Raw genomic sequence first — 13513 nt, forward strand, 5'->3', positions numbered from 1 at the left:
TTTAAGAAACCTTGAGTGAGCTTTGTTATATATCATATGTAAGTGTAGTAACAGTTTAAATACCTCTCATTTAGGAGCAGTCTCATTATTTAGATGTATAGGCACCATGATCAAATTCTATTTTCAAATCATGTTTAAAATGACTTATTCTTTCACCAAAAATGATCTAAAAATATTTTGAATTGATTTTAAGTTTCGCCAGCAGAGGGCATCGTCTTGGTTTACAGTAAATGGGTAGGTTTTTTTAGAATCACCTTGATTACCTGACGCAATCAATCACCTGCTCTGCCATGGAGACACATGACACTGCAGGTTTCCGGGAAATACTTGACTTTTTACTGTATTATTTCATAACTTTTAATAGTTTGCATATTCAGATTTATAATACATTATAGAGAAATAAATTATGTATGGATTAGGTCACAACTTTATTGATTCTTGTGAGCAAATTTCCATCAAAATATAATTTAATTAAATTTTACAGGACAATATTTAACAAATAAAATAGGATAAAATACAATAAAAACATGGGGAATTTTTTTAAATATGACGATGTTAAAAAAAAGAAAGGAAGAAAAGCACATTTAAATATTAATTGTCACCCTGATAGAAATGCCCGGATGTAGTGTAGGAGGTGACAACCCACTTCCTGACCTTCACACAGACAGCTAAGGAAGTCACATTGTAAACAGATAAAACTGTCAAAATAAAAGTGTGTTTTAATGTATTCCATTACTGAGTACGGAGATATCCAGACAAACAATTGTTACACTTAAGATAAATAGTCTCTTTCTTCACAAAGCTCCTCTGTTATTGAGTAAGACCAGAGTTTAAAAAGGTCAGAAAAACCCCGCTTCTGACGTCACTGGAAAATCCCCGTGCTATTTAACGTTTTATGTCCTATAATAATACCCATGTGTCCAATAGAGGCGGAAATACGTGTGATTGTGTAGGATTTTCATATATTTTAACACGGTAAAATAGTCCACAGGTACAGTTTGGGTGTGTAGGATTTTACAGCGACTTTATTCCGGCTCCCGTGTCCAGGCAGAAGAACCGCCCTGGATCAGATGAGCTGTTGTTTCGTTTGGTTTCGGTTTGTCTTCGGAGTTTTTCTGATGCTTCCTCATCCGGTCTTTCTCCCGTCATTTTATTTCCACAATCCCCCCTCTCTCTCTCTCTTTCTCTGTGGTTATCTGGCCATATTTTTACGCGCAGTGAACTTTGGTCCGATAAATGTTGTCGTTTTTGTGATCCGCCTCTCGGTCACAGCAGCTGGAAACGAAACTTGGGAGGAAGGATCGAGCTCACGTAAGGAAACGACACCGACAAAATTACATATTTCTGGGATTGAAATGTTCTTTTAAACCCCTAGCATGTCTTTGATCTGTTTCCTTACTCTGACTCGGCAGAAACACGTGTTTATATGAGGATAAATGCGCAAAAACACTCCATTTGATCTCGCATTGGGCCATGTTATTATTTTTTTTACGCTCGTAACACAACGTCTTTCTATAGCAGAGAATACTGTGAATCGTGAGTGTGGTTGAAAAACAGATGCAGGCAAACAACAAATAATGTGTCAGTGTTTTTTATATATAGAACGACACACTGAAAGCTTGTTTACATGTGTTAAACAGATGTGGGAGAAGTACTCAGATCTTGTACTGGATTAAAAGTAGAAGTACCAGAGTGTAGGAATACTCTGTCACAGTCAAAGTATTCTAAATCTTCCTCCAGTGAAAGTAGAAAGTACTCTCATCTAACTAAAGTAGTGACAGTAAAAGTAGTCATTGTCTGATTGGTCCATTTCAGAATAATATCTCTGATATGTTTTATAATGATTGATCATTAAAGTGTTCTCAGAGCTGGTAAAGGTGCAGCTAGTTTGAATGGCTTTGTATACTGCAGGGTAGCTGCTGGATTTACTCCAGGTGAACTAAAGTCTGATTTAAGGGTTGATTATATTCCACATCATTAATCCAAATCTGCCTAGCAACTACAGGGATTAAATAAATGTAGGCATAATAATATCTTCTCTATTATCTAATGCAGAAACACAGAAGTGGTCCTGGATAATAAGCAGACGCTATAACAGTATACTTTGGTTGCTAATTATGATTGTGTAAGATCAGTATTTCAGCACTTTAAAAGGCCAAAAATAAACGAGAGTGGATAAATATGACTGAAACTAGGGCAATTCCTGAGAGTGCTTTTTTTTAACACAGCACAATGCAACACAACATATATTAGTAAATCAATGAGGAACAGGTAACAACAAAAGGGGAATAAAAAAGGTGCATAATACATTTCAACATAAATCCAAAACAAACAAAAAGTGGCACTCTTTTTGTTTTGCTTTTCTCCTGGTTATGAAATCACATCATACAGCCTTAGTTCTGCCTCGATTTGTGTTCACCTTTGCTGTGTTTGACTTGTGTTTTCGCAGCATGTTCGACACTTAGAAGCCCATTTGAGACGAGGGGATGGACAGTGAGCGAAGTCATGGAGGTGAAGGTGGAGAGCCAGAGGTGGAGGATGAGTTTGCCTGTGCCGGGATGCTGCGTGGATCTCTGGCCTCCCTGCACGGCACCGTGGAGCGTGTCTTCTCGGTAGCGTTTGCCATCGGGGCCGACGATTTGTCAAACGACCACAACGGGCAGATATGGCTGAAACTACGGGGGCAGAGCAACGACGTAAAAGCTGCAAAAGTAGGACTATTATTATTACTCGTATTATTACGTTTTCTTCTTTCTGTCATTGTATGCACCACTGATACCGAAGAACATTCCCATGATATGTAACCCTGCTTGGCAATAAAACTGATTCTGGTTTTGGTCATCTTATAGCTAGAAACTAACGCTGTAAAATAAAAGTAGTGGAGTAAAAAGTAGAATATTTTTCTTCAAAATGTAGTGGGGTAATGTAATGAAGTGGCGTATTGTAATGAAGTACCTCACATATTTATTTACCATGTTCCACACTGAGATAAGAGTTGAGTCATGTTGGGCAAATGTTACCAAACCACTTTAACACAATGAAATGAAGCTCTTTACTTTCCTTTTCTTAGAAACACGGTCCTTTTTCAATCCTCTGTTCATTTGTACTTTGTAGTAAATTCATTCTGACTGTGAACACGTTTCTAACCCTTCGACATGAGGGTTAATCTCAAGAGCACTTAGATACTGTTCCCGGTAAATTAGTCATTTGTAAATGTTAAATAAGGTCCTCATGTTTGTGGTCAACCCGTGGACACAAGGTGCACGCAGAGTGACTCACAAAATGAAAATGAATTGTGTTCGTGGGTGACTTGACTAAAATGTCTCTTTGTTACTAGTGCAGAACGGAGCAACATAGGGTGCCTTTTAAGATCTGGCTAGAGACAACAGATGGAAATTAGCATAGCAGCTAACTCTGGCTTATTTACAGGAACTTGTCTGTTAATCAATGAGCACTGTCCCTATCAACTAAATAAATGAATAATAAATAACATGTGACTTAGACTACAAAAACCAGGGTGTTTCTTGTTTTGAACCAACTCAGTGTGGCAGTAAAAAAATAAACAAGAATAAATACATTTTGTAAGCCTCAATATTAAAACCATAACATATTTAAATATTTAAAATAGAATAAAATAAATGAAAAAAACAAAATGTTTAAAATAAAATAAAGTAAATAAAACAATATTTAAAATAAAATAAATAAAACAATATTTAAATAAAATAAATAAAACAATATTTAAAATAAAATAAATAAATAAAAATAACAAAATGTTTAAAATAAAATAAATAAAACAATATTTAAAATAAAATAACTAAAACAATATTTAAAATAAAATAAATAAATAAAAATAACAAAATGTTTAAAATAAAATAAATAAAACAATATTTAAAATAGAATAAAATAAATGAAAAAAACAAAATGTTTAAAATAAAATAAAATAAATAAAACAATATTTAAAATAAAATAAATAAAACAATATTTAAATAAAAATAAATAAAACAATATTTAAAATAAAATAAATAAATAAAAATAACAAAATGTTTAAAATAAAATAAATAAAACAATATTTAAAATAAAATAACTAAAACAATATTTAAAATAAAATAAATAAAACAATATTTAAAATAAAATAAATACATAAAAATAACAAAATGTTTAAAATAAAATAAAACAATATTTAAAATAAAATAAATAAAACAATATTTAAAATAAAATAAATAAAACAATATTTAAAATAAAATAAATAAAACAATATTTAAAATAAAATAAATAAATAAAAATAACAAAATGTTTAAAATAAAATAAATAAAACAATATTTAAAATAAAATAAATAAAACAATATTTAAAATAAAATAAATAAAACAATATTTAAAATAAAATAAATAAATAAAAATAACAAAATGTTTAAAATGAAATACATCAATAAAAATAATCATAATGAAACAACCTAAAAACAAAGATTTATATCTTCAAATACTGCAGTATATTCACTTCAGTATAATAATTTACCGGTGCGAAACCTTTCTGTCTCGTAGTTATTTGTGAAAGGACTGGTGAACCAGGAGGAGCAGCAGGAGCTTTCTTACCCCGGAGCTCTGCACTGCATCTTCTGCGGAGCCAGGGGACTGTTCATGGACTGCCTGACCAAAAGCACCTCGGCACATATAGTGGTGAGTGTTGCATGCTGGGTAATTTATAGGCTAATGTGTTTTTTATCTGCCCAATAAAGCACTAGAAACGTAGTACCTAAATGTCCTTCCTACATTTGTTTCGTTTTTTTCCATTCGCTGAATTATGAGTAAGCTGAATTAGTGATTAGCATTTCCTGTTAGCATCGGGACCGCGCACGTGGTATTTCCTTGGCAAGTTCTGGATTCGTAACTGTTTATTATATGATTCTTTAGCAGAAGTGTGTGATGCTTTCTTGCCTACGTGTTAACAGTGTTATGACTCCTAACAGGAATACCTCAGTAATGACTCATTTCTATTATTGCACAAATCCCCTGCCAGCACATTTTGGGTGCCATTTCTGACTAGTGTTGCAACAGTGATGTTGACTAATAATGTGATATCTTGCTTTATTATTCCTCCAAGATTTTACATTATTTGTCAATATCATAAGCTAACAATGTGTCATACCCATTATGAAGCAACACATGCCTGCTAATGTGACTGTGGTGTTGCAACTGGGAATTTTTCATCTAATTTTAGTGGTTAATCCGACAAATTCCTGGGTGTGTGTGTCAACTTTTAAAAGGAATAACCAGTAAAGGGTTTATTTAAGTACCAATGCTAACCTATGTGAAAGTAGGTTCAATAGAGTCATTTTAGGTCAGTTTGAAGGAAAAGAAACCCAATCTTAACGGTTTATGATAAAGCTGGAATGATTGATGGAATGGGAAGATTGGGAAAACTCAACATTATAAACAAAGTATTAGCCAAATACAGCTTTAAGAGATCTGTCTGGCTCACAATGACCTTATAAAAATAAGTGACAGATGCCCACGCCTCCAACTGCTCTCTAAAATTCAGCTTTTTTCCAAGTACAGGAGTCATCTTCTACTATTTCCACTGCTTGGTTTGCTTGTTCTGTATTCATGTAAGTGTAGGAGTCAGTTAAATTACTTTCACATTCAAAAATGTGATATTTATCATTAAGTAAAGACCACCTCACCGTCAAACCAGTACCAGACTTCTTAGACCTCGTCTTCAGATGTTGATTCGTCTTGAATCATTGTAAAGTCCTGTCTTATAGGATTATAAACTCCTCTGCGTGCCTCTTTATGCTGCCATTTTCCCGCTGCTGTTTATATTCTGTTTTCTTAAATCCAAACCAGGTTGGCTCTACCGGATTCCTGCTTATCTCGGGTCTTGCAGAGCCGGTTGTGCGAGCCTACTCCCTCATTACAGACATGGTGGAGCGGTATGAAGGCACACAGTCCAGACGCTCAGACACTGCAGACAGAGGCTTGGGCGAGACTCTGGATTCACGCCGGGCTTTCAAGACCCTCGTTGAGAAATGGGAGGACAAACACATCCTGGATCTTCTGGTGCTGCCGGCGTCAGTGAAGGAAATCCTGCTTGAAATGATAACAGAATCGGGGCTTGGATCAGACCCCAGTCCGGATCTTGTAGATGGAAACGCCGGGGCAAGATCACTTGAGGATTTGGGGGTTAGATGGGAAAAACCTTCATCCATTACTTACAAACTCCCAGAGCCCTCCAGGACTACTGATCATTGGGTTGAAGAAATGACTTCAGGTTCTGGTAAAGACTCTGCAGCTTCTTCATTCCAGTTGTTGTCTTCAGGTGCCCGAGGGATGGCAGAGGGTGCAGAGGAAAGACTTATGATTTCTCCACAAGAGTTTGGAGAACAAAGTCAATCAGCAGCATTAGGTAGCGAGGTGAAAGAGGTACGAAGAGAGGATGAGGAACCGGAAGTGCAGTTGTCAGTGGGGAACAAAGAGTTCTGTCTTCTTTTAAAGTTCTTCACAGCCATGGGGTACACAGAGGATGTTGTTAAGAGAGTGCTTGCCCGAACAGGACCTAAAGAGGCGTCACAGATACTGGACGTGGTTCAACAGGAGCAGGATCGCAGTGACCGGGAGGAGGCGAATAAAAGTCAAGACGGTGTTGACTCAAACCGCAGCGTGAGGAACCGACCTTGCGAGACGGAGCACAGAGAAGAAGAAGAAATGGAAGTAGGAGGAAAGGAGTTGATAAGTAGTAACGGTGAGGTGGTAGTTGTTTCTGGAGGGGAGGAATCTGGGGCAATGGGAAGAGATAGTCCCAAGGAGAAAGAGAAAGGGCACGAGGAAGACTTTGTTCTGGGGGTGGTGAAGAAAGCGGCAGCCAGCTGCGGCTACATGGAGCAGAAAGTGACCAAACTCTACAACAGGTTGCCTGATGGATCCACTCACCAGCTGCTCCTGGAGCTGCAGAGAGAGGAGAACAAAGAGCTGTTTGCCTTTGGTAAAGGACCGAGAGAGATGGATGATGTAGTACTAGAGAAAGAAAGCCCAAAAGTTGCAAAAGCAAAGGAAATGGAGCTCCTTATACCTGCCGTTAAGAGAAAATCTGATGATAAAGGATGGGTAGAAGTGCAGAATCCACCTGAAGACGAGTTCAAATTCTATAAACTCACAAACTCGCCAAATCAAGTCAACCTTCCTGAAGTCAAAGGGCCACCCATGCCTACATATCCTCCATCTTTTGATCGTCCACTCACCATTGTCCAACCCAACGTACAACATGGTCGAACCAACTTATGGCAGAATCCATCCACCTCGAGACAACAGCATCCAACCCAAGACAATGTCCTTTTCTCAAAGCCCCATTATTTTAACCCCCTAAAACAAGCACTCCAAGCCCCACAGAACCCCTTCTTCTCAACCAGTGCCTTGCCTCCCACCAGAGTGAGGGAAAAGCAAGGCTTCATGGCCCCTTCCTCAGTAGTGGTGACGGGGGAGCAGCGTTTCCTGGAAGGCCTGCAGATGCCCTTCGATCTGAAGCTAACTGACCAACCCGGTGACCCGAATGTGAGGACGATCATCATCGACGGGAGCAATGTGGCGATGAGGTGGGAATTAAATGAATTGAACTGTTTAACTTCCCAGAACTCTAGCTTTAACTGTAAACTACATTTTGTGTTTGTTGTTTTCAGTCACGGGTTGGGTCACTTCTTCTCCTGTCGAGGAATCGCTCTGGCCGTCCAGCACTTTTGGGATCGAGGCCATCGTCACATCAGCGCCCTGCTGCCACAGTGGAGACAGAAGAGCGACCCTAAAATCAAAGGTATCCCTTCCTGTTCCTCTAGTAGTATTACAATCCCGTTATTTGACATTTATGTTATAGGAACTAAGTATCGTAGAGGTTGGTATTGACGTGTTCATTATTTATTTTCATAATTACATTAAATCATTCAATTTGGTCTGTAAAGTGTCTTCAAATTGTTGTTTTTCACTGATTAAAACCCCAACATAATCCATTTCCAACCACATGACACATAACAAAGGAAAGCATAACATTTGAAAGGCTAGATTTAGGGATTCTACAGTTTTACAGTTCAGCTCTTGAGACCATAGTTCAATGCATTGTGTGTTTTGAAATGACGAAGGCCTCGGCTCATCCAGTGTTGCTTATTTTTGATGAAGCGCAGACTAAACACGGCTCTGTTTGTTCCTGCCTCTCAGAGCAGCACTATCTGATGGAGCTGCAGAAGCTCGGCCTGCTCGCCTACACCCCCTCCAGAGAGGTGCAGGGCAAGAGGATCAGCTCGTACGACGACAGGTACACAGGATGTTGGACTCGACTGAACTTAAAACAACTATGTTCTAAGATAAATATTTACAATCAGCATTATTTGTATTTGTTAAAATGGGAAAACTATAATAAACATTGTATGAAGTTTACTGGTTGGTTTCTTAAATCCATACTCATTTTAAAGTATGTACTAAATACAAATAGTCTGTTTTAGTAGTTATTATCCAAAAATATCAACACAATTTACCTTTTATACCGACAGAAAATGAATAAAGTCCTAAATCATTTTTATTGCTTTTAGGATTTTTGGAGATTTTTATTATTTAGGCTATATGTTTGCAGTTGTAAGTAGCTCTTACATCTCCTTTGTGTATTATAGTTTGGATCTTTTTTAATATGCAATCCCTCTGGTTGTAGTTTATTTGAGTGAACAAAGCCTCCTTAGAATCAGTTTGCAGTATGGGGAATTGGGGATATGCATTATTGTTGCTGTAAGGTCATTCATAAACCACTGTGTGACGCCACAAATCCAAAGATGTAAGGTTTGTTTCAAGGCTGTTTTATCATTTTTATTACCCCGTTTCCACAGATTTATGCTGCAGCTTGCACAAAAGACAGACGGAGTGATCGTCACAAACGACAACCTGAGAGACCTTTCAGACGAGTCGCTGGTATGGAGGGACATCATCAAAAAGAGGTATTTAAAACAACTGCATACCTCAAATCTCTGGCAGTCTTTCTCTAAATATAAACGCGTTTCTTATTCAATAGATCTGTATACTCCGGTCTTTACTCTCATTTTAAATCTCCATGATGCCACGTTTCCTCCCCTTGCAGACTTCTTCAGTACACATTTGTCGGGGATCACTTCATGGTGCCGGACGACCCTCTGGGCAGGGGAGGGCCTCACCTGGATATCTTCCTACGCTCAGATCACAGGTATAACAAACACACACACTCATATAAACAAACCTGTTTCATTTACAGTTCACTGCAACAAAACCAACCACATCCAATTTTCCCTGTTCATCATCAATCTACATTTGGTTCGTTGGTTATATATTGGCTGTATCGATGTCGGCCTTCTCTCTCATGTGATGGAACTAGATGGTGCTTGAAGCGGCAAAAATGTATTTGAAAAAGTCACAAGCAATGTTTATTTCAAGGGGTAAAAAATTGGGAACTCAAGATTTGTGAGGGGAGCTCAGAATCTATACTTCTGTGTTTTCTGAATCATGTTCTTTATTTCCTCCCAGGACCCCCGACCCAGGAAACCACTCTTTTGCCGGTGTTGCCACCGCTTTCCCTTCTTCTAAACCTCCACGCTCCCAAACCGAACTCCTGAACTTCCGCGACCGAACTCCAGGTGGAGGGAGCCAGGGTAAAACCAGAGGACATGGAAAGGGATGGGATTCAGGACACCAGGGGAGGCAGTTTGGAGCCTCAGGACTTGGGTTTGGTGCTGATAGGAGCCAGGAGGAAACGGCCAGCCTGAGGGAGCAGCTCTGTCAGGTTTTCCCGGGTCAGGACAACATGGTGGCACTGGTGCTGCAGAGCCACCCGAGCGAGACGGACATGAACGTGCTGTCTGATCGAATGCTGGAGCACTAGAAGGACTCCTTAAGTCTTAAGGTTTTCCTGGGTTAATTCAGACCTTTTTACGCTGAAGTTTGGCCTAGTTTAATAGATGGTAATTGTGTTTTCGACCAAAGCAACTACAACAAATCCCACCCAATACCCAAATATGTCCGCTTGGGCAAGGATTAAGATTTTCTGCATTTCAATACAGAATCTTAATCTGATATATGCCCTCCTCCATTTACCAAAGCCTTGAGAGGCAAGTGAGATGTCAGATAAGACAAATAGACAATTTAAAAAACGTTTTCCAGGATAATCTAACAGGTGAAATAACTTTTGTCAGAAACATTATAGCAGGGGTGTCCAAACTACGGCCGGGGGGCCAAATGCGGCCCGCAGGCCATTTTGAATCAGCCCTCAGCAAATTCTAAAAGTATAATGCAATATGGCCCATAAATTAAACTTTTGCTATTCTTATATTGTACTTCTCAAATATAGATGTTGAAATATATTTAACATTAGCCCAATTTTCAAATAAATTCAGTCTTTAAGAAGGCAATATTCCTCTCTATAAGTCACCCAGCTCTCCACATATTTTTCTGTATGTGGCCCTTGGTGAAAAAAGTTTGGACACCCCTGCATTACAGTATGTCCACTAGGGCTAAAGTGCACCACTATTAATGTTATTATTGAGACTAAAGGCATGTCATCTTTGACTAATCATCCCCACATCTACCTCATTTCTATCCTATTTTCCTACACAATTAAAATAAGATTTGTCTATTGTTGTTGAAAAGGCCCTAAGTATACTGTTCTGTTTCCCCCCAAAAAGGTCCCTTAGTGGTCCGGGATGGATTTAGCCTCTTCAAACATGCAAAACAATTGATATTCCTATCAGCCTCTGTTGTATTTTGTGTTTAATTCACAAATGCTAACATGGTAGCAGGTTAAACTCACAAATGAACATGGTATGGCTGCTAAAAACAAGCATCGTATATGTTAGCGTGTTAGCATGTTAGCGCGTTAGCATGTTAGCGCGTTAGCATGCGAACGAGAGCATTTAGCTTAGCCTACAGCTTCATAGAGCTAAGTCTTAAAGTGTGAGTCTTTTAAGGTGTTAAAAACAAAACCAATGCCAAAGGATGCTTTTATAACATCCCCCTGTTACCCTTAAGGAGTGTGTTTTTTATCTGGCAGTAATATTAAAGGGTCAGTCATTCTATTTTGTGTTAAAAAACAAAAACAAACAGCACTTCCGGTTAGCCCTTTGAGCAACTGGAGATGAGAAAATAACTCAGTGTTATTTTTAAAAATATGAAAATGTCTATCTTTCATTAATAGAACAATAGCAATCGTTTTTTGTTTATGATTCTAATCTTCACATTTTAAAGCTACACAGTGGAGGATTGTTGTTTAATCACCATGTTTGTTGGCTTGGTGTTCATTTTCCAATGCTAAGATAATACTAAATCCTCCTTACAATATTTTGTCAACTCAATTTTTTTATATTTCTAACTTATTTTAAACAGTTTTAATACTGTTTTGATCATAGCTCCGAGTCTGTGCTTCAGGAGGGGAAACAAAATGAGTGAATCTTTCATCTTATTTTTCATACAACTGAAGATCAGATCTTTAATCAAACCACGTTATTATATTTGTACATTTAAGACCTCAATGCTATCTTCTGCCTATTTTTCTATATTAAAGATTTCTTAAATCAAAGTATAACATGTTCTATGAGTGTTTCCATGATTCTCTGTGTCTCTGATTGATTATTTCAGTGTTTTCTATCCTGGAATTAGATGTCAATTATAGAAAATTGGATTATAATCATAAATTGTACTGCTGTTCACAACAATGTCCACAAGAGGGCGACATTTACCAATATATATCTGGAAGTGCTGCACCTGTATGCAGTAAATACAATGTTAACTTCAATTGTTTTGTTGAAAATATTCAGTTTTTAATGATAAATCCTTGTTTCGTCAAGACATTTGAAGCCCAAAAGCAGAACATCTTCAATAGTTTTGATTTTTTTTAAACGTTGCCTTATTTTAATTGTTTTAAAGACTGTGTTTATTCATATGTTTTAGTGAATGATCGTAAATGAACACAAGGATCCAATAAGATTATTTTTTTAGAAGTCTGTAGTGTATCAACTTAGTGAGCCTCTTTTATTTATTGCTATAAGAAACACTTAGTAAAGATCACTTAACTTAAAAGAGCCTACGGGTAGGAGCTTCCTCTTCCTTTTTTCCAAAATGGAAACCCTGACAGGATTCTGCATGAATTGATCTGCAAATTGTTGAGTGTTTGTTTTATATTTATGTATTTTAAGAATGCTTTTCATGTTTTGTTTACCTTCCTCTTGCTTGTTTAGAGCACAATAATAATTGTTACTACCTTTGCATATTAGTATGCCTTTTTTATTTTAGACACAGAGGAAGGTTAGGTTGCATTCTTCTAATAAATAGACATGTAAACCGGTCAGGTGAGTTGGTGAACAATGGTGAAAGTATACCACACATCTATTTTAGGAACAACCTGAGAACATTTTACAGGCCGCTCAATGGACTTGCCCTTTGACGTCTAAATTTACCTCTGCAGAAGTTTTAAACTAGAGTGACATACATTCAGTGAGTGGGTGGTGGCTGTAGGTATTTTGTGGCTTTGTAACACCAGCCTAATACAATTACATATTAAACAATTACAGAAGAGTACAGGAAGGCCTTGACGGATCATAGGACAATCGGCATCTGGGCACACGCATGTGAAAGAGAAACAAGACAAACACAATGCATAGTTTTTTAAGCATGTTTTTGTGCCGGTCTTCTCATTTTCTGTCTCCGCAGTCTATATATATCTCTCTATGGTCTTGTGGGTTGCATTTTCCTTAACTTAACTTCAAATTAACATGTTATTGTGACCAATTATTGGTTAAAAGAATGTGTCCGGAGCATAAATACTAACACTTTGCCCACTTAGGTTTTAGAGACGGATAAATACATGAACAGAATGTAAAAGCGTGGCTTGTAACATTCCTGTGAATGGCACCATCTTGTTCTATTGGCTTTTTCTTTAGCTGCTTGATTTCCTGTTGCCTTTGGGCTCTTTCCAAATTCCCAGCAGTAGAAAAAATTCTCAGATATTCACTTAGGAACAAAAAGCAGTCCCGCAGTGACTAAAAACAAGTAAAAAATCCTGCATTGAATATATTACTGAAGTCAAAATCCAAAGTACAAGCATAAAGAATACCAAAAATATCTAAATTAAAGGCACTGATTATGCAGATTGGTCCATTTCAGAAATAGTTGCAGCTAGGTGGAGCTAATCGTAATTGCTTTATACAGTATGCTACCCTTGATGATCAATAAAGTCTTATCCTCTACAGGATATACCACAGAGTGTGTGTGTGTTTGCAGATGTTGTAAAATTGATTGTTTGGCAATATAGGGACATATTACCACATCAATAAACATGTTTGATGTAAAAGAAAAGACACACAGAGGAGAGATAAACACAGGGAGGAGGATATATTGTGTTTGCCTTTAAGGTTTTCCAATAGGATTTCATTTACTGTGTCTCTTTGTGACGTAATACAAAAAACGCATTTCTCACTTTAAGTTTGAAAAGGAAGTCACTTCTTTTTTTCTTTATTGAGTGTTTGAC

General features: G+C 37.4%; 1 protein-coding gene across 1 annotated transcript; it reads left to right on the top strand.

Moving 5' to 3' along the window:
- The first annotated feature begins 959 nt into the window (after positions 1 to 959).
- Positions 960 to 11572, top strand: khnyn (KH and NYN domain containing). The gene is made up of 9 exons (XM_063900695.1): positions 960 to 1311; positions 2450 to 2711; positions 4540 to 4674; positions 5842 to 7583; positions 7668 to 7798; positions 8197 to 8293; positions 8856 to 8963; positions 9104 to 9205; positions 9523 to 11572. Exons 2-9 carry the CDS (start codon positions 2487 to 2489, stop codon positions 9875 to 9877), a joined length of 2895 nt encoding a protein of 964 aa, XP_063756765.1. The 5' UTR covers positions 960 to 1311; positions 2450 to 2486; the 3' UTR covers positions 9878 to 11572.
- Positions 11573 to 13513: the final 1941 nt, after the last annotated feature.

The sequence above is a fragment of the Eleginops maclovinus genome, chromosome 14 (genome assembly GCF_036324505.1).
Source record: "Eleginops maclovinus isolate JMC-PN-2008 ecotype Puerto Natales chromosome 14, JC_Emac_rtc_rv5, whole genome shotgun sequence".
NCBI classification, from domain to species: Eukaryota; Metazoa; Chordata; class Actinopteri; order Perciformes; family Eleginopidae; genus Eleginops; species Eleginops maclovinus.

What these genes read in the sequence shown, in the direction of transcription:
- khnyn (XM_063900695.1), top strand. Translation starts at nt 2,487, where the DNA reads ATGGACAGTGAGCGAAGTCATGGAGGTGAAGGTGGAGAGCCAGAGGTG. An exon ending in GGGAGCAATGTGGCGATGAG is followed by an intron (nt 7,584 to 7,667) that starts GTGGGAATTAAA and finishes TGTTGTTTTCAG; the next exon opens with TCACGGGTTGGGTCACTTCT. An exon ending in AGGGACATCATCAAAAAGAG is followed by an intron (nt 8,964 to 9,103) that starts GTATTTAAAACA and finishes CTCCCCTTGCAG; the next exon opens with ACTTCTTCAGTACACATTTG.